The sequence below is a fragment of the Chiloscyllium plagiosum genome, chromosome 34 (genome assembly GCF_004010195.1).
Source record: "Chiloscyllium plagiosum isolate BGI_BamShark_2017 chromosome 34, ASM401019v2, whole genome shotgun sequence".
NCBI classification, from domain to species: Eukaryota; Metazoa; Chordata; class Chondrichthyes; order Orectolobiformes; family Hemiscylliidae; genus Chiloscyllium; species Chiloscyllium plagiosum.
The window spans coordinates 16,844,937-16,866,573 of record NC_057743.1 but is presented as its reverse complement, the minus strand read 5'-3'; the positions used below and the strand labels follow the sequence as shown (position 1 = coordinate 16,866,573).

Sequence of the window (21,637 nt, the reverse complement as noted above, 5' to 3'; positions counted from 1 at the left end):
TTGAGAACAATCCCCCAATCTTGTCTTAATCTTTAAAAAGTGAATAAACCTGAAAGTAATTATACTGGGTAATATAAAACAAGAAGCAATATATATAAAAAACAAGTAGAATAAACAGAAACTCAGCTCCTCCCACCCCCAGCTGAAAAACGTAGCCCATGCTTGCTATGCTTCTACAGAGGGACCGTGTTTACATCCTGAGGTTCAATTTATGATGTTCATAACTTCACCTGTTGTGCTGCAATCAAGAAAAAGGAATGGATAACGTCATTCCAATAATGAGAATTGGATCACTGACAAATTTCCCCATTACTGCGGATATCCTATAAATAAACTTCGAACACAAGGGCAGTACAAGATTACATTTGTAACAACTCAATTCCTGTATTCTGGTTCAAGAGATTTTAAATTGAAACTCTTGATGTAGAACTTCATGTGAGAGTAAATCATTTTAAAAATTCAGACATGGAATGCATTTATGATGCCCATTAAGTTACTGGCAAAAAACATATTTATATATGTTCCCTCCATTCATGTTGGCTTTTATTTTAGGTATTGCTTAAAATGTTGAATTACAGACATTAAAAATGTTGAGTCCCCTGGCTGTTGTAAAACTCCTCTTTTAAAAGCCTGAAGCACTGTTTTCCTCCCTCGTGATTTATGTCTACTACATAAATAACTTACAGCTGGAAATATTTCATGGTCTTAGTTTGACTTCCTTTGCTTTCCTGTTCTACAATCCATAAACACTAATTTGAATTCTGGACTGAATACATCAAGGTGATTTGCAAACTATGACCTGTGTTTAAAAGTAACGGACCAAATAGTCTGGGCAGGAAAAAAAAAAGAAAGCATTGTCTCCTAGGATTTATGTATACTGCACCCTGTGTAACTCTGGCTTGAAGGTTAATGAAGAGCCTGAAAAAATAATTCATTCTAATTGTCATTGGGGTTTGACTTATTCCCCTTATAAATAGCTGAAATCAACACTTCAATCTCCTGTGTATTGTTCATCTCTGGTCATCTTACAAAAACACCTTTACCGTAATCGAGACATGTTGCTGAATATGAAATAGAGTATCCATTTATTAATATAAACATAATCAACCTCAGATTTTATCATTAAAGAGGGATCTGTTCAATTAAGCCAGTAAATCCTGTAGCTACTATTCCAAATAAACATCTTCCCTTAATATTCTCGTTTTTGAAAAAGCTTAAACTCTCACTGGCATATAACGAGACAAGCAATAGTGACTTTCAGATGCTATACCAGTGGAAATGGCCATTGCTGTTGTGTAAGTCTAAAATCTAATTATTTAATCTGAAAGACATCAAAGCAGAGCGTAATCCAGACCAGAACACTAACCAGTTAGTTACATATGCATGGACCTCTGGAAATTAAACAGGAATGGGAATCATTGACTTTATCCCTTCTTAACCAGGAATGTCAATCCAATTGCAACACTCCAAACTATGGTTTTGCTGAGAACAAACATTACAGATTACTGGTCAGATCACTCAGAATATCTGTTAAATTGATACCTCAAGAACTGGTGGGAAATCCTCACTACCAAAGGCATCCAGCAACCCTGAGCTTTTCTGATAAATGGGGTTTCCAATCAATTCCATCTGCACGTTTACAGGATCAATGATAGACAGAGCAGTCTCTTGTTCACTGCCAAGTCGGCATGAAAATACCTGTAAATAGGGTAGAACAGCATTTAGATCCATACAATATATAGCAGAAATGAGAAATTAAAACTACCAAGCACTGACTTCAGTTTTTAAAATAGTAAATTAAATACATAAAATTTACATTAAGCACAACGACACTGCACACAGCAAAAGGATAAGTTTGTGCGAATGAGTTATGATTCCGCCTGAGTCTGACATCAGTTGACCCATTCAAAATGCAGCAATCAGTTCCAAAGGATCATTCTATGATTATATGAAAAAGCAATTCAACTCTGGAATAATTTTGCTACTAATGTTGAACTGAACTGATAGACCTTTATGTTTGATCTTCATTAGTTTCCAAGTGATTGGCACTTGCTATCCAGGGGGAAAAAAGAATTACAAATAAGGAATCTATTATCATCAGCTGACTGGCTGTTTTCCAGGGTTTGAACCAACATGTCAGTTCTCCAAACTAGCTGCTGAAAGAATTAATTCACATGTTAAGTTTACTCTTGTTTCTCTTTTATTCACTCAGGGGAGGTGGGCTTTGATGAGTGGGCCAGCATTTACTGCCCATCTCTAATTGCCCGAGAGAAGGTGGTGTCAAGCTGCCTTCTTCAACTGCTGCAGTCCACTTGGTGTAGATAGACCTGCAATACTGTAAAATGTAATTCCAGGATTTTTACCCAGAGACATTGAAGGAACAGAATTTATTGCCAAGTCAGGATGGTGAGTGGCTTGGAGATAAACTTGCAGGTAATTGTTGTTTCCATCTGCTGCGTTTGTCATTCTGGACGGCAACAGATGTGGATTTATAAGGTGCTGTCTTATGAGTCTTGGTGAGTTATTGCAGTGCATTTTGTAAATGGTACACTGCTGCTACTGTGCATTTTTGATGGAGTGAATGAATGTTTGTGGATATGATGTTTATGAAGTGGCATGTTTTGTCTTCTCTGATGTAAAGCCTCTTGTGCATTGTTGGATCTTCACTCATCCAGGCAATTGGGGAGTATACCATCACCCATCTGATTTGTGCATTATTGATAGTGGGAAGACTTTATTTGGTTAATTGCTGCAGGAATCCCGACCTGCTCATGTCATCAGTTTCTACACAGCTAGTCCAGCTCATATTCTGGTCAATTCCACCCCAGGATGTTAGTAGCAAGGGATTCAGAGATGTAAATGCCATGAATGTTAATGGATGGTGCTTAGGTTCTCTCTTGCTGCAGATGCCCCGCAGTTATGTGATGTGAATGTTACTCAACACGTCATCCCAAGCTTAGATATTGTCCAGGTCTTGCTGCAATTGGACTTGGACTGTTTCAAATGTGAGGATTCATGAATGTTGCACAACACTGTCCAATCAATAAATTTCCTCACTTCTGACTTAACGGTGCAATCAAGGTGACTGATGAAACGGCTGAAAATGGTTGAGCCTCCCACCACTTGGGCAGAAGTGCAATGGAGCTGCATTGACTGGCCTTCAACAAACAAATCAATTTCCTTGGTTCTGGCTAGGAGTCCAATCAGCAGAGATTTTTCTTCCAATTATCATTGACTCTAGTTTTGATAGAGCTCCTTGATGCCATACTTAGTCAGGTGTGGCCTTGATGTGAAGTGCAATCACTCTCATCTTTCCTCCTCTCATCATTTTTGGCCAGGTTTGACCTACGGCTGTAACAAAGTTAGAAGCTGAATGGCCTTTTTTGAACCTAAACTCCATGTCAGCGAGTTTATTACTGAACAGATGGAGCTCAATAGCGTTGTTGATGACCCCTTCATTATTTTACTGATCGTCAACAGTAGACTAATAGAGTTGTAATTAGCTAGGTTGGATTTGCTTTGCTTTTTGTGTACAGATATACCTGCACAATTGTCCACATTATATGGTAAATGCAGTGTTTTAGATATACTGAAACAGCTTGTTTAAGGGTGCGAGTCCTGAAACATGTCTTAAGTACTATTGCCAGAAAGTTATCAAGGGCCCATAGCCTTTAAAGAATCTCGTGCCTTCAGCCTTTTCTAGATATCATGTGATGAGAATCAAACTAACTGTAGACTAGCATCCATGATGTTGGGGGCCCTCAGAGAGTCATAGAGATGTACAGCATGGAAACTGACCATTTGGTCCATCTCGTCCATGCTGACCAGATATCCTAACCTAATATAGTTCCATTTGCCGGCATTTGGCCCATATCCCTCTAAACCCTTCCTATTCATATTCACATCCTGCCTTTTAAATGCTGTAATTGTACCAGCCTCAATGATGCCCTCTGGCAGCTCATTCCAAACATACAACCCTCTGCATGAAAACGTTGCCCCTTAGGTCCCTTTTAAATCTTTCCCCTTTCACCCTAAACCTATGCCCTCTAGTTCTGGACTCACCCACCTCAGGGAAAAGAGTTTATCTATTTACCCTATCCACGTCCCTCATGATTTTGTAAGCCTCTATAAGGTCACCCCTCATCTTCCGACACTCCAGGTAAAACAGCCCCAGCCTGTTCAGCCTTTCCCCATAGCTCAAATCCTCTAACCCTGGCAACATCCTTGTAAATGTTTTCTGAACCCTTTCAAGTTTCACAACATCCTTCTGATAGGAGGGAGAACACAACTGCAAGCAATATTCCAACAGTGGCCTAACCAATGTCCTGTACAACCGCAACATGACCTCCCAACGTCTATACTCAATGCTCTGACCAATAAAGGAAAGCATACCAAACGCCTTCACTATCCGATCTACCTGTGACTCCGCTTTCAAGGAACTATGATCCTCCACTGCAAGGTCTCTTTGTTCATCAACACTCCTCAGGACCTCACCATTAAGTGTATAAGTCTTGCTTTTCCAAATGCATCACTTCACATTTATCCAAGTTAAGCTTCATCTGCCACCCTTCAGCCCATTGGCCCATCTGATCAAGATCCCATTGTACTCTGAGGTAACCTTCTTCGCTGCCACTGCACCTCCAACTTTGGTATAATCTGCAAACTTACTAACTATATCTCCTCCATTCATATCCAAATCATTTACATAAATAACAAGGTTGAAATATGTCATCCACTCGACATGTCTGGTTAAAGATCATTGCAATTGTTCAGCCTGTGTTCTGCAATCCCCTATTATTGAGAATGGTGATATTTATGCAGCCTGTTTCGCTAGGAGTTTGTTCACTTCTATTCATGACAGTAAGTGGAAGATTTGTAGAGATTAGGTACAATCCTTTGGTTGTGCAATTGCTTAGCATTGTCACTTGCCTGCTTGCACTGTTTGGCTCAGAAGTGTGGAATTCTGTAGTTCAGTTTTAGGTGTGCCTGGTGCTGCTCCTGGTAAAATCTCCTATGTTCTTCATTGAACCAAGGTTGATCTTCTAGGCTGATGATAATGGTAGTGTGGAGAATATGCTGGGCTATGAGGTTTCAGGTTGTGTTTAAGTACAATTCTGCTACTGATTACCCGTGGCATGCCTGAATGCCCAGTCTTACGTTTGATCTATCCCATTTAGCACAGTGGCTGTGCCAGACAACACAATGAAGGGTATTCTTAACATGAAGACAGGTCTTCCTTTCCACAAGGAATGTGTGGTGGTCATTTCTATTGATACCGTCATGGATAGATGCATCTGTGGCAGGCAGATTAGGGAGGATGAAGTCAAGTATGCTTTTTCCCTCTTTTTGGCTCCCTCATCTGTTGCAGATTGCATTAAGAAGATGACCAGCTCAGTCAGTAGTGATACTGCCAAACCATTCTTGGTGACGGACAAAGAAGTTCTTCACTCAGAATGCATTCTGTGTCCTTGATACCCTGGTACATTTTTTTTTCATGAAGCCATAAACAGATTTGCATATTGTTAGCATAGGGAGAAAGTAAAACTCTCACTGCTATACAGTGCAAAAGGAAATTGTACATCAAAAAGAAAAACATGTTTTATCCAACAAATTTTTGAGGTATGAATAAGTTCTGATTACCTCAATTCCTCCAAGACTGCCAGAGAATGGCCGATCTACAAGCCGTGGTTTATAGGTGAGCACAGTGGTTGCCTTCAGAATGACTGCATTTGTATCATGGCAAGACATGTCTTCAACCACAACAAATTCAGTACCTGTGAAAGGTATTAGAGTTGCTTATTTGAGACAACATGCACTGTGATGAAAGATAAAAACAACAGTAAAATCTGAATTCCTGTAGGGAATGGTAATCTCTTTGGGTAGAAATTACTTGATTAAATATTTTTAGTCAGTTTGTTCAAACATTTGCTCTGAGTACATGGGCAATGCAAGCAAATCAGCATTCGCTGCTCATCCCTGGTTGCATGAAAGCAGAATTAAGAAATTAAACAGCAATTGCTTTTGATAGATCATGACTGAAGTTACCTTGCTGGAATAGAGATGTGTTCAGTGGCACCCACCTAACCCCAAAGCATTATGCTCCAGTTGTGACTGATGTATCTTGATGAACTAAAATTTTAAATTGGCCAAATGGATATTATTAGGCAAGTGGGTATCTCCCATATGTGAACCAAAATAGTGAATGCTAGGAATACCAGTGAACCACAATCTCCTCCTGACGTAACAGTCTCTTTTTAAAAAAGATGGTCAAATGGATATCAGGAGCTAGTGCTACTGGTAACCTAAACCATTCTTACACCATCCAACGTACTCCTGCCAAATTACAATATCCCAACTGCTATTCACATAAAATCAACTAATTTAGAACTGTTGAAATTCAAACTGACTGCCTTCAAGTTTATATGGTTCAGAAATATACTGAATGCAGCTCTTACCCACTTGGCTACTGAGTGTTCTTTTTTAGGAAATATAAAATTATTGTCTATGTCCTCAAAAAGACGCACACTTGTCAAACAGAAGAGTAAATGACTAAATTAAAAGCAAAACATATGTTAAATTTACAGGCGTAAACGTGACATTGGCATGAAAACAGTTTTTACCAGTTACGTTGATTTTCACTTCCAAGTACTTCTCATTCTGCATTGGTACGGAAGATCGCTTTGTGATGACTCCATACTTTACCGTTTTGGGAACCAAGATTTCACCACCAACTTTTCGGTCACGAGCGGGTGAGGCACTTTCTGGATTCTTTGGGCTGTTAGAGGTTTGCAGGAAATCCCGCACAAGCATCAGCCAATCAAATATAACAAAGACACGCAGGTTGTTCAGAACAACAGTGAAACATGAAGCATCTCTGGTTGACCTGGGAAATCAAAAATGTTTTTCAGTATTTCTAACTGAGGTTGAAATACAGTTATAGTTATCAGAATCTGTTTTTGATTTGTTCAAGGGATGTGGATATTGCTGACTAGGTCTACATTTATTGACCATTCCAAATTACCCATGCAGCTAAAAGTCAATCATATTATTGTGGGTTAACAGCACGGACCAGATAGGGATGGCAGATTTCCTTCCTTATAGGATATTAATAAAACCTTTTTTATGACAATGGACAGTGGTTACTTAGTTACCAGTAGACTCGTTTTTTAATTACAGATGTTTCTCGAATTCGAATTTCACCAGCTGCCGTGGTGGGACTTGAACTCCTGTTTCCTTAACATTAGCCTGCGGGTCTGAACAAATGATCCAGTGACATTACCATAATGCTACTGCCTCCTGTAATAACTAATACTGTATTTATATGTTTATTTCATTCTTGAAAAAGGAAGTAAAATATAGAAGAGTCATTGATAATGAACTGATCATTTTCCCTCTAACAGCATAGCTAAAGTCATACAGAGAATTGGCTACAGAACCATGTCTTATCAACTACACAGATTGCAATTTTCAGCAATCAAGGAGAATTAGTGGATTAATTTAATGACAAAGGCATCCATGAGGGTTTCAGCATCATAGAAAATAAGATATGGAGGAGACAGATAATACTGCCAAAGGAGAGGTAGGTGATCTCTTTCATAGAAAGTCACTGGAAAGTCAGCTTGTAAGGAATAAAATGCAAAGTTTGGAAATAATCTAGTGTAACCACAAAAACAGCTGGGAGGAGCAATGAATCAGTATCAAAGGCATGAATTTGTCAAAGATGGTGGCTTTAGTCTTCCCAGTGTTTGGCTGAAGGAAATCACAGTTTATCTAAGGCTGAATGCCACTATGAGGGGCTGAGTGAGAGGTGTAGATGGACAGTTGCATAGGAATCATTGGATGGCAGGGTACATTACAAGTTTTCCCTTAGTTGGCGAGCTTGTGAGCAAATTTCAGAAAGATAAGGTTTGGCATATCAATAAACACATTTCAGAAAACTTCTAAGGCAATACACTGATAATTTAAGTAAATTAGTAATTAATAACTTTTAAAATACACAACAGTTGAGCTAAGAAAAATAAAACTTTTTAACCTTTCAATTAAGAAACAAAGCTAGGGAGAGACAGACTGGGCTCCAATTCTGATTACTAGGGAAGTAGTTGGGACTAGCTTGGATAAATTAATTGTGTTTAACTAACACCGACTATAAATTCACCTCTACTGGCTTGAAGTGTGTTTGGGTCTTGAAGTTCACACAGTCTCAGCTTCTTACAATTACACATGTGCCCTCCCTCTCCAATTCATGTACATGCCCTATCTCCCTTATGCACACCAGCCATGCTACCCAAGCGACCATCTACCTGAGCCTTCCCTCACTGCTGCTCCGTCCCTCGTACACTACCCCACACTCTCTCTCCCTCCCCCCTCTTCTTTGCCTTCCCTCACACTTTCTCTCTGCTTTCTCTTTTCTTCCTAATTTGCACTTCTCTCACTTATCTGTCTGCCTCACCTTCCATCCTTCTCCCTCTTTCCCTCAATAGAAAAGTCAGTGTAGTGTGAATGGAGTCTTGAGAATAGAACACAGTCTCAGATATAACAATCACATTGAAAACGCAGAAATATGTAAAATAGAAATAAAGACTCTAGGAATTACCTTTGCAGTATAGAATAATCCTGAAAATAGTTTTGGTTTTTGGAGTGGAAGGCAAGGCACAGTGATGGTTGATGAGGTCTGGTCAGATAACCAACTCGGTTATACCCATGGAATGGTCAAGTCTGCGCCATTTTATATTTCAAGGAATGAAAATCAGGAGGTGCAACACATAGAAATCACCACATGGAAACGATTAAAAAACTTTGCTGGGAAGAATTTCAACTAAGGTGCAGATGAGGGAATAATGGGACACAGCTTAAAAATAAGGCAGTTGCCTTTAAGATGAAGATGGGGAAAAGCCTGTTTTCTCAGTGAGTCATGAATCTGTGGAAATCTCTTCCTAAGGAGAGGTGGAGGCAGGGTCATTGAATATTTTTAAGGCAGAAGTGTTCAGAACCCATTGATTGTCAAATATCTGAGGGTAACAGAGATGGTTAGGCAAGTGGACTAAGGCCACAATCAGATCAGCCATGATCTTGTTGAATGATGGAGCAGGCTTGAGGGGCCAAATTTGTTCCTGCTCCTAATTTGCATGTATGTTGCTGAACAGATCAACAGCCACAGGCAGTTGATGGCAAATGGAAGACTAAAGGCTGCTGAACTAAGTACAGTACTTGAAAGTCCAACTGATACTAAATTGGTAGATATATTTCCAGGGTAAGCTCACAAGTAATACAGGTTAGGGAGGTATGGGAGATGAAAGATAAATGAAGTTTGGGTCAATGTTTGAGTTCATAAAGCATTGTAAAATGTTAAGTTCAATGCTGTGACCATGAGTCTAGCAGCAGAGTTCTAATGGAAGGAGAGATTTATTGTGGTCTGGTGAGCAGTGAATCCAGAGTGGGGGGAGGACTGAGATCTGGAATGGTGATTGAAATCACTGTGCATTATCACCTATGTGCAAAGGATAAAGCATGAAGGGAGGATAGATACCTTATGGAGAAATGTGGCTTGAATGTAAGGTGCAGTCAACAATAAGTTGAAACTTTATTGCTGGAACAGCACAGCAGGTCAGGCAGCATCCAGGGAACAGGAGATTCGACGTTTCGGGCACAGGCCCTTCTTCAGGAACAATAAGGACTTTGAAGCAGTAGGAAGAACAACGGAAGAAGATGAGATGCTTAATTAGGATCATGATTTGGAGACACCGGTGTTGGACTGGGGTGCACAAAGTTAAAAATCACAGAACACCAAAACCACCTGCTGAAGGAGAAGCGCTCCGAAAGCTAGTGCTTCCAATTAAATCTGTTGGACTATAACCTGATGTTGTGTGATTTTTAACTTAACTAGGGTGCCACAGAAGAGACTACATATGAGCATGTGACTTGCTGATAAGGGTCACACAGTCAATGCAGCAGTTGGAGATGGAAAGCATACTAAGATGAGAGAAGTTTAGTAACCAATGAGATGTTGTTATCCATAGGCAAGTTTTAGTTATTTGCACGCATGAATACTTTCTAGAATATCGTCACATTATCTTGGATTGCTCTTTCTTTTGCTCCTCTAAAATTAAAGTTGCTGCTTGAATCTAAATTCTGTAAAAGGGGAGATTAACTGTGCTCTTACTGACTACACTTCCAGACCGTCAGCCTGATCCCAGAATACAAGTGAGACTCCTATCAGTTAGGATATGTTAATATGATCATTTTTCCTCTGTTAGCATGGGCAAGGAGTCACTTTCATATTTTAGCCATCATTTTGACAGAGAAACAATAATCCTTTCCAGTCACCTTTACCATGATTGCGGCCCAAAGGTCTGAATAGAATCAGTTTTGTGGCAAAGGTACAGCCATAAATACTGGGATTACTCAGTTTCAATGGTACTGGTTGATGCAGTTTCCTTTTATAGCTAGTCTCCCATTTTCCTTTTTTGATCTCATTAAGATATCAAATTTTGTAAGGATATAGTTTAATGACTACCAAAGGTCCTGCTACTAACTCAACAAACCTAACTCTCCTTCAAATATGAGCCTGACAATGAGCCCAAGTAGGCAATTCAATCATTGGACACATCACAAATAAGCCAGTTCTATCCTTCTAAGACATGGACAGACTCTTCATCAACAATTATTGTTAACTGAAGCCAGTATTTGGTAACTGGCTATAAATGGCTGCAACCATTACTTAGTTCCATACCTGTAATGCAGCTCCATCTGTAGTGAGGCTTGATTGCTACTACTCTTTGATGCATCCAATATACATCGAAATACATTTGGTTTGGTGTCAGGGTTCACAGTCTGTCCAGTGCTTCGGGTATCGTACGCCATCATAGAGTGAGAGACCAGGTTTACAGACTTCGTTGTGTTTGAAAAGCTCTCATAAAGCAGCTTTGACTTTTTGAAATCAAACCTGGACAGGAAATAGTTAATTTAATACAGAAACAGATGCATAAATAGAACATAACTATTTATTAAAAATATTACATTGTAAGAATTTCCTATTCACAAAGGTTTCCTCACTGTTACTGATTATCTTTCCATTTTAAATTCCCACATGCAATCTTATGCCGGAAACTGTGCATAAACGTGTTATCTAATTATGTCCACAAAACTATGGCGGTGCTAAAGGTCTTCAGTTTCCTTTCTTTCTGCCTATACAGTTAGTTTTCTGTATTCTTTACTAAATTCTTAATTATTCACTTTTAAATCTATTTTTTAACTCCTCACTCCATTCTTCCCACTATTCATTGATTTGAAATCTTTCTCTTGCACACTGGGGTTTTAAGACAGACGTTTTTATTGTACAACAGAAAACTTAACTCTCTTGCTTCCCAAAATATGTATAACTAATGCACAAAAAAAATGAAGTTTACATAATATGGAAAGTCTGGACAATTTTAAATTAGGAACTGAACTATACATGCAAGCATTAGCCCAATTATCATCTGTCTTCTGACCCATTTTTAACCTAAAGACTACACTTATTATTCATTCAGGACAGCACCAATAAAAATCAATTGGTTATAAATTTTATGCAATGTAGGATGGTGTTTTTTAAGCATCGAGGATCAATTATTTAGAAACAAACATACAGTAAAGTCAAAAATGGAGTGCAGGATGGTCCATGGTCAAAGTAACAGGAGTTCTTATGTCCCTAATGCTGGTCTTTGAACTTTGGCATTTCTCTCTGACAAATAGGAGGAAATTTTTGCATCTCTTTAATAGCTGTAAGGGCTCTGCACAATCTCAGAAACAAGAGCCTAAATCTACAATACAAAATAGGTCACAATTCTGTACAAAATGAAAAAAAAAGCTGACAATGCTACGGAAGACTACAGAACGGCATCTGTGGGAAAAAGGGAACCTGGAGCAGTACTAAATTGGGATTAAAGTGATGTGCCAAACTCTTTATAACAAAACTCAGTCAGCTGGCTGCACTCCTGACTGATACTGCCAAATTCACAATTACTGAAGCCAGGCTTCTAACCCTAGCCCTTGCCCTCCCCACTATAAACTGTTTTCAAAATATGTTCTTGAACACTGAGACAGAGGTTTATATTAGCATTTCTCAATAACACCAGACAGATATTTCGGGATGCCAAGTGAAATAAAGATCTGTCCTCCTGGGACTCTGGAGGTGAGGAAGGAAGGAGAATGGACAAAAAGTGAAAACAAATTCATGGATTATCGTGCTGAGATTTTCTTTTGCATCTTTTAAGTGCTACCTACAGAGCAGCCAAAGACCTCAGAAACAGCAGGAGAAATCATTAAGACTATGGTGCATTACAAAAAAAAAGCAGGAGAGATGTATACATGAGAATAACCACCAATATACCTTGCCAAAGAATTGGTGTTCATGTTCTTGCCCTTTGATTCCAGGAGCTCCAAGCTAACATTCATCATATCAATTAGAAAGGACATATTTGTGTATACTTCTCCACTAAGGACTGTCTGAGAGGGGCAGAAGAGAAATGAAATAAATCAAACACCTGAACCAAAAATAATAGTCAAAAAAATACATCCATCAGTAACATTTCTAAGCAAAATGATAATGTTTATTAACATGAACTGATAAGTAGCAAGTAACCTTAGTGCCACCCATTTGCCAGGCAATTATCATCTCAAACAAGACAGAATATCATTTCCTCACAACATTCAATGGCATTACCATTGTAGAATCTCCCTCTGTCACAGGCTAGGTTACATGGACCAGAAACTGAACGGGAGCAGCCAAATAAATATTGTGGCTACAAGAGCAGATCAGAGGCTGGGAATTCAGTGGCAAATAACTCACCTCCTGACACCTCAAGCCTGTCCATAATGTACAAAGCCCAAATCAGGAGCGTGATGGAAGACTCTTCACTTACCTGGATGGATGCAGCTTCAACATCACTCAAGAAGCTCAACACAATCCATGACAAAGCAATCCACTTTACTGGCACACATCCACTACATTCAACATTTACACTCTATCACCAGCCTCTCAAACATTTTCCCACTGTGACCTTATTTTGGTGCTCAGAAATTACTGTGATCCCAGAGCAGATAATGCAGGGGACCAAAGTTGCAGACCAGCCTGACATGGATCTGTATTTCTATTCCTACACAGTTGCTGGGTCAAACAGTTGGAACTCACTACTGAGCTACGCTGTGGGTGTACTACCCCACGTGGACTGCAGTGATTTAAGAAGGTGGTTCACAACCACTTTCTCAAGAGTAATTGGGATGGACACAAATGCTGGCCTTTCCATAAAAACAATTTATGTTGCAATGAACCATAACTTGCTGTGGTGGGTGTGCAATGGTGTCTGTCATTAGTTAGATTTGCCCTTGCACATTTAGTTTTTAGTTTTTAAAACCTTTGCATTATACATTGCTGAAAATACGAGCTAATAATGTTGCAGTGAAAGACTCAAGTGAACAATACAAGCAATTATGTACCTGCTTAATCAAACAAATTGGACAATTTTGAAATTAACAGTTCAAAGGTTGAAGAGGAAATGTAAATTAGACTACATGAATTCAACGTTAAATTGGGTACAAAGTAGCAAGGATGTGATGGGGTGGGGGAAGAGGGAAGAAATATTGAATTAAATGAGGAAAAGCAATAGGAAATCGAAAAGTAAATTTCTTCTTATATTTTAAAAACTGCCAACAAGAAAAACCTGAAGCAATGAACCAGAGGTGGTTGGCTTTCAGCAATTTATACTGATCACATTGTTGAACAGACAGAAATGGTCAAGACTCAGTCTGAGGACAATTTAGCGCATACGTACTGCACAAATGCATCATCATCATCATGGTATTTTCAATTAATTTCAATAGCGAAGTGTTATTTTTGAGATGTTACAAGAGGGGCAATGCAAATTGGACAGTAACGTTTGGATAGTCGTGTTTAAGCATGCACCTGCAACTCACCAGAAACTGTTGCACTTTTGTGCATAAATAATTTACAAGTACCTTTTGACAGCAAATTATGGTTCATCATGTTGTGAAATTACCCGGTTCCCCTGGCTGTTAGATAAAGCGTTGAGAAGGGACTCTTCTGGTTGGAAAAAACTGGAATCAATTTTATTACAGACAGGAAGTGGCACGGGCTTCACACTAAGTTTCTTACTTCTGCTCTGCCATACAATGATGAATGACCTGAGAAGGTCATTTAAATGACGTGGAAGAGGATGAACTTCAATATTAATAAGTGAGTATGACAGAAGATGGTTAGTGAGTTAAGCACCAGCCTTCAAACTTCGGAGCTTGGGTTTAAATCTAGATTAGAGTACTGGAATAAAAGTTCCCGGTGTCTGCAAGAATCCTGTGAAAAATAAGTTTGATTATAATTGGAAATCTCACTCAGTGAGGCCACCATATGGTTGGTGAGAGAAATGGAAATATATCACACTAAACACAGTAAGGGTTTTGTTTTAGAACTGGAGAAGAAAGAGGGAGCTTACTCTACATGAACCCAGGGATGTGGAGGCATCTGATTCAGATATTAGTTGTTCAATATGGGAAAACATAATTCTTTTCTCCTGAAATCCCTCAGAAATTTGCAGCAATTCAAGAAGATAGCACACCATTACCTTAAGGATAATTAGGAAATGACAATAAATGCTGGCCTAGCCAGCAGTACCCACATTCCACCAAAAAATTTTAAAAATCTATAAAATGTTAAGACATGTTTGCCCAACAACAGTTTAGCATTCTTTGCATCTTCAGTATCCTTTGAAGTGACCATCACTATTAGCAATGAAAGTGAGAACAAATGCAGAGGTTCATTTCATTTAATGCAACGCAATTTCCAGAAACTGGTGTGGTTTTTCAGGACATGTTTGCTAATGGCTGATGTTGACCTATAAATAGATAATTTAATAACAAAGCTGTGCATAGACTGCCACACCCCATAATTATGTCACCATTGTGTACTTTGCTAGGGAAAAAGGTGTTCTTGGCATGGTATTTTCCTGCTCAATTAATTCCTCTAAACATTGCTATGCTATTTTTATACTTACATGTATGCTGGGGTCTTGTAGGTCAAATGGCCTCATGAACTCTTCAATGGGCTCCCCCAGATTGTTCTGAATTAATCCACGAATAAGCTTGTACTTATTAAGATCCAGAGAACAGTGTACCGATGACAGACTACCATGGATAGCCACATCAGGGACAGCGTGGCTTATCTCCCTAAATCAACACATGTAGTCAGGAGCCGATAACAGTGCAGACAACAGAAATATTTCTTACTGTGTGCTTCTACAATTGCTGGATTTAATCAAAAACATAAAATGGAATGTGAAACAGAATTATTGGTGGTATGCAATTTTCTCCTATTTTCTTCTTTGACCTAATTCTTGCTATGGTAAGAAAGCAACATTTCCGATGAAATAATCTACAAAATTTCTCTTTGAACCTTAAATGTAGTCAATTAAAACTGCAGAAAATGAAAATAAGTACTTTGGATCTAATTTTAATCTATACACAACTCATTCAGTGCAGTTAAATTCAGCCCCATTGTGATCTCTATAGGCAATCATGTCAATTCTTTGCTCTTCCAATCCCACTTATTTTCAATCGGCAATTCTCTGTTCTTCATTAAATGTACTAAATCAAGCACAGGTGCAATAGCCCTCCGATATCTCCATGTGACTTTGAACTTCTGTTAACTAAGTTTTCCCCAACATTTGAATCACATGGATCACTTCGCAATATAAATGTTTCAGTCACTACATTATGTCTTTAGCAGTCTGTTTAGAAATGTTCCTTCCACTCTTATTGTTTGTGCAGTTACTGTACAAACATTCCTATTCATGGAACATTCAATATAAAAATGTGTCAATGCAGCATTAGCACAGGTTTTTCAATACTGACCAATTTGTACTGTGGAAGAGATGTATATTTTGGCTTTCCAAACTTGAATTATGTCAAAAAGATAGTTCATTTCAATACTGGACACCCATTACTAAGTATTGGTGGCTGTAAGATTGTCACTGGTGCTGTGAACAACCTGAGTTCAGAAAGATAGCTAGATGTCATGTCAACCATTCAACTGATCTGGGTTATTCTTTCAGACAATTAAGAGAACTTAGGGCTTTTCTAACTGGATCCAAGACTACAATATATTAAAACAGTGATTCTACCAATCAACAGAAAAAGTAATAGGGCAAGCTATATAATTTCAAGAATAACTTAAGGAAAAGTTAGGATAAGTTATTTGCAGGATAACAGTTACAATGTGGACTGTGGCATATGCTGTAACTTTTCTAAAAAAATGGAATTTGATGATTACATCCAGAACTAATAAAGGCTGTAGGAAAAAAGGAGACTTGAATTGGCCTGGTCATTCAAGTGGTGAGGAACATGCTCCAAGATGAAGGGATGAATACTTGTTTCTGTAATGTAACATTTTACAATCCTCTTAATCAAACTCTACGGCCTCAAGTTTCTCAAATGTTTGCCTCCAATATTCTATTAAGTCAGTGTAGGAAATCTGGTCTGCATGGATGAGTTGGACTGAACGATCTGTTTCCGTGCTGAATAACTCTACAATTCTTTGACACACCAGGTCCATTCCAGATATTAACCACTGTGTGCAAAGCTGTGCTTCTTGACATTGATCTTTAATCTATCGTTAACTATACTCATGTATTCAACTTGTGATTTAATTTGGAGAAGTCTGATTAATATTTCTTTAACATAATATCTTGTATTCCTCTGTAAAATCTCCTTTCCCATGCACGAGTAAAGAAAGTCTAGAACTTCAACTTCCCCTCATGATTCAAGCCTCTGACTAAATTATCAAAAAAGAAACATTAGAATACTTGAAAAAGCAACTAAAAGCTCAAGTGAAACTTTCCTGTGACAAATTCATACCATCACAACAAAAATTGACAATCATAAAAAAAATTCAAACAGGCAAAAATAAGAACGTCAAATATATTTTTTCCAGCAGTGGAGTGACCCTAGCAACCAGGTAAAAAGTGAATACTCACTTATCCAGGTTCCGCTCAACTTGCAGCCTCAGCCAGCAGCGTTCCTTCAGCAGATTTCCGTCTACATGCCTCACCAGATAAGATGGGAAAAGCAAACCTGAATCACAACTTTCATGCCTTCCAGTATGGTCTCTGGGGCATCTCACCGCACTGAAGATGTCCATGTCCTGCAGGTCAACCACGATACAGTCGAGCAGACAGGTGTGTTCACCTGAAACCATTTTACAGTGAGATCACAAAAATATTAATATTGTTTTATTTACAATGGACACAGGAGGAAATTCAAGGAAAAGACTGATGTCATTGTGAACCTGAAAGGTTTGACTCAACCCATGCTTCTTTCTTAAATACGACATTCAAGTGAAAAAGTTGACCTCTCAAGTTATCTTTCCATATTTATACATCTCTCAAGTCAGTAACTAGTTTCTCAAGGTAACAACAGTTTCAGACAGTTTCTGGAAACAGATTTCATTACTTGTTTTCTCACCTTCTGATTCCTGTATTTCCACAACCTGTGGCTGGTTATGCTGTCCCTCTTTTGACTTGCAACGTGTGCGCAATCCAGATTCAATGCGTGGTTTATTAAGATCAGCTTTATCAGATGAACTGGACCCTGTACTCAGATTATCTGGTCTGCAGAGAATGGAATAAGGATTGCTGGTGCTGGGTTTCTTTGTCTTCTGAGTGTATGGTGGGATATCTTGAGGTACAGGAGAGCTCTCAGGATTCTGAAATAAAGGATCAAAAGTTATTAGAAAACAGCAAAAACAGAAAAACTACATGTTGAAACAATGTGCAGTTTTAAAAATCAACAAAATTTTAGTTAAAAATCACGCAACACCAGGTCATAGTCCAACAGGTTTAATTGGAAGCACTAGCTTTCGGCGCGACACTCCTTCATCAGGTGGTTTCTTTGATTTTTAACTTTGTACACCCCAGTGCCCAAATCAAAAAAAAACTTGAAAAATCACAATGGAAATTATCACATTGTAGATTTTGCACTATTGCAATGATGGAGATATATTTGGAATCTCTTCTTCCTGATGCCTGCTGTTATCTAAATTAATTGTGCTCAGGGCATTTACTGCAGCAATGTCAATTCCATAAGCAGAGGTAGGAGAGAAATTTTATTTCCTGCTGAGCACCATTACAGTTCTGCGGAACAGCATTAGGCAGCAATATGAAACTCTGATAAACACTTAACACCTCAAAGACAGATGGTGCCCAAGGCCAGGAAGATCAAAAAACCCAAAGAGGAGAAAAAGATTTCAAATACTCAAAGTTTAAAAAACATGAAGGCAACTTAATCCTACAGCATTTTTTCGTGACTAGTTTCAAATCACAAGGAAGAACTTGTGGAAGTACTTATTTAGTTACCAACCCTCGAGGCTGGAAATGTTAAATGGAAAAGAGATAATTGAGAGATTATTTGTTTTAAATTTCATGATTTTGTGATGTGGAAAAAAAATCACTGCTTTTATGCAACAAATGAAGATCTTTCATGTGAAATTAAAATGAGTGCAAATATACAATTTAACACATTTAATCAATCATACCTCCATTGATAGAGTTGTACTACCATTTTATGGTTGCAAGTTTCAAACTTGGGTACTAAGCCGAGTCCAGATAGTGCAATTTGGAGGACAGTTAAAATAGCTCCACAACATACCAAATTGATTTTTAAAAGCATTCAGAGATTCTTTTTCCAAATTTTCTGGGCAGTTTAAAACTCTAAGCAGGCATATTTGAAGCTAATAAATACAGAGATACTCCAAGTCATATTTTCAAATAATAAAACTTCTTATCCAAGACAACCCACCTGACTATGACAGCTGCATTTGTAGATTGGTTGAGCAATTGCAATTGTTGCTGTCACTACTTGTCTGAGGTTAGCAGCAAGTAACCAAAAATAATTCTTCAATGCTTTTAGGCTTTGAGAGCATGTCATACAAAGGAATATTTTTCAACACTATTATCCCCATAAGACTGATTACTAACCTTAGTGATCTCGGACTCAGCCCCACTCTCCGCAACTGGATCCTCAGTTTCCTGACCCTCAAGCCACAATCAGTGAAGAGTGGGGACAACATTTCATCCTCACTAACACTCAACACTAGAGCCTCTTAGGGGTGCATACTCAGCCCCCTACTGTACTCACTGTATACCCACGACTTCGTCGTCAAATACCAGACTAATGCCTTTTACAAGTTCGCTGATGACAGCACCATAGTCGGTTGAATCTCAGATGGCAACGAAACAGACTATAGACAGGAGGTGAAAGACCTGGAAAAACGGTGCACTCAGAACAACCTAGCTATCAATGCCAGCAAAACCAAGGAACTCATTATTGACTTTTGGTGGAATGTTACTCATATCCCCCTACACATTAACAGCACAGAGGTGCAACGAGTGGAGAGTGTCAAGCTCCTGGGAGTGGTCACTCACAACAAGCTTTCTTGGACGCGCTGGTTACAAAGGCCCAACGTCTCTTCTTCCTCAGGTAGCTGAGGAAATTTGGCATGATGGTGAATAGTTGAAACTTTATTGCTGGAACAGCACAGCAGGTCAGGCAGCATCCAGGGAACAGGAGATTCCTGAAGAAGGGCCTGTGCCCGAAACGTCGAATCTCCTGTTCCCTGGATGCTGCCTGACCTGCTGTGCTGTTCCAGCAATAAAGTTTCAACTTTGATCTCCAGCATCTGCAGACCTCACTTTCTCCTCCATGATGGTGAATACCCTTGCTAACTTTTATAGGTGTGCCATCGAGAGCATTCTGTCTGGATGTTTCCCTGGTGCTAGGATCAAGGATGTCTCAGAAAGGGTGCAGAATGTTCTCACGGGGGAAGAGGGGCCAGCAAGAGGTCATTGTCCACATTGGAACCAACAATATAGGAAGGGAAAAGGTTGAGATTCTGAAGGGAGATTACAGAGAGTTAGGCAGAAATTTAAAAAGGAGGTTCTCAAGGGTAGTAATATCTGGATTACTCCCAGTGCTATGAGCTAGTGAGGGCAGGAATAGGAGGATAGAGCAGATGAATGCATGGCTGAGGAGCTGGTGTATGGGAAAAGGATTCACATTTTTGGATCATTGGAATCTCTTCTTAAATTATACTGCATTTATTTCAATGCAAAGGGCCTAACAGGGAAGGCAGATGAACTCAGGGCATGGTTAGGAACATAGGACTGGGATATCATAGCAATTATAGAAATATGGCTCAGGGATGGGCAGGACTGGCAACTTAATGTTCCAGGATACAAATGCTACAGGAAGGATAGAAAGGAAGGCAAGAGAGTAGGGGCAGTGGCGTTTTTGATAAGGGATAGCATTGCAGCTGTGCTGAGTGAGGATATTCCAGAAATACATCCAGGGAAGTTATTTGCATGGAACTGAGAAATAAGAAAGGGATGATCATCTTATTGGGATTGTATTATAGACCCCTTATAATCAGAGGGAAATTGAGAAACAAACTTGTAAGGAGATCTCAGCTATCTGTAGGAATAATAGGGTAGTTATGGTAGGGGATTTTAACTTTCCAAACATTGACTGGTACTGCCATAGTGTTAAAGGTTTAGATGGAGAGGAATTTCTTAAGTGTGTACAAGACAATTTTCTGATTCAGTATGTGGATGTACCAACTAGAGAAGGTGCAAAACTTGACCAACTCTTGGGAAATAAGGCAGGGCAGGTAACTGAGGTGTGTGAGGGAGCACTTTGGGGCCAGTAACTATAATTCTATTTGTTTTAAAATCGTGATGGAAAAGGATAGACTAGATCTAAAAGTTGAAGTTCTAAATTGGAGAAAGGCCAATTTTGACGGTATTAGGCAAGAACTTTCGAAAGCTGATTGGAGGCAGATGTTCACAGGTAAAGGGGTGGCTGGAAAATGGGAAGCCTTCAGAAACTAGGGAGAGAATAGGGCCCGTCAAAGATCAGCAAGGCGGCCTGTTTGTGGAGCCGCAGAAAATGGGGGAGATACTAAATGAATATTTTGCATCAGTATTTACTGTGGAAAAGGATATGGAAGATATTGACTGTAGGGAAATCGATGGTGACATCTTGCAAAATGCTCAGATTACAGAGGAGGAAGTGCTGGATATCTTGAAATGGTTAAAGGGTGGATAAATCTCCAGGACCTGATCAGGTGCACCAGAGAAATCTGTGGGAAGCTAGAGAAGTGATTGCTGGGCCTCTTGCTGAGATATTTGTATCATCAATAGTCACAGGTGAGTTGCCGGAAGACTGGAGGAGGTTGGCTAACATGGTGCCACTGTTTAAGAAGGGCGGTAAAGACAAGTCAGGGAACTATAGACCGGTGTGCCTGACCTCAGTGGTGGGCAAGTTGATGGAGGGAATCCGGAGGGACAGGATGTGCATGTATTTGGAAAGGCAAGGACTGATTCGGGATAGTCAACATGGCTTTGTGCGTGGGAAATCATGTCTCAAACTTGATTGAGTTTTTTGAAGAAGTAACAAAGAGGATTGATGAGGGCAGAGCAGTAGATGTGATCTATATGGACTTCAGTAAGGCGTTCGACAAGATTCCCCATGGGAAACTGATTAGCAAGGTTAGATCTCATGGAATACAGGGAGAACTAGCCATTTGAATACAGAACTGGCT

At 39.2% G+C, this 21,637-nt stretch overlaps 1 protein-coding gene across 6 annotated transcripts in view; it reads right to left on the bottom strand.

Moving 5' to 3' along the window:
* The window catches only part of vps13d (vacuolar protein sorting 13 homolog D), a 297,670-nt gene that overhangs the window by 177,941 nt on the left and 98,092 nt on the right, over positions 1-21,637 (bottom strand). For all 6 annotated transcript variants that reach the window (XM_043675645.1, XM_043675640.1, XM_043675641.1 and 3 more), the window contains exons 25-32: positions 17,506-17,746; positions 17,019-17,229; positions 15,042-15,213; positions 12,368-12,483; positions 10,730-10,942; positions 6,621-6,883; positions 5,641-5,774; positions 1,543-1,698 (exon numbers count right to left, since the gene is read on the bottom strand). In XM_043675645.1, coding sequence (XP_043531580.1) covers positions 1,543-1,698; positions 5,641-5,774; positions 6,621-6,883; positions 10,730-10,942; positions 12,368-12,483; positions 15,042-15,213; positions 17,019-17,229; positions 17,506-17,746 — 1,506 coding nt within the window. The remainder of the gene's footprint in view (positions 1-1,542; positions 1,699-5,640; positions 5,775-6,620; positions 6,884-10,729; positions 10,943-12,367; positions 12,484-15,041; positions 15,214-17,018; positions 17,230-17,505; positions 17,747-21,637) is intronic.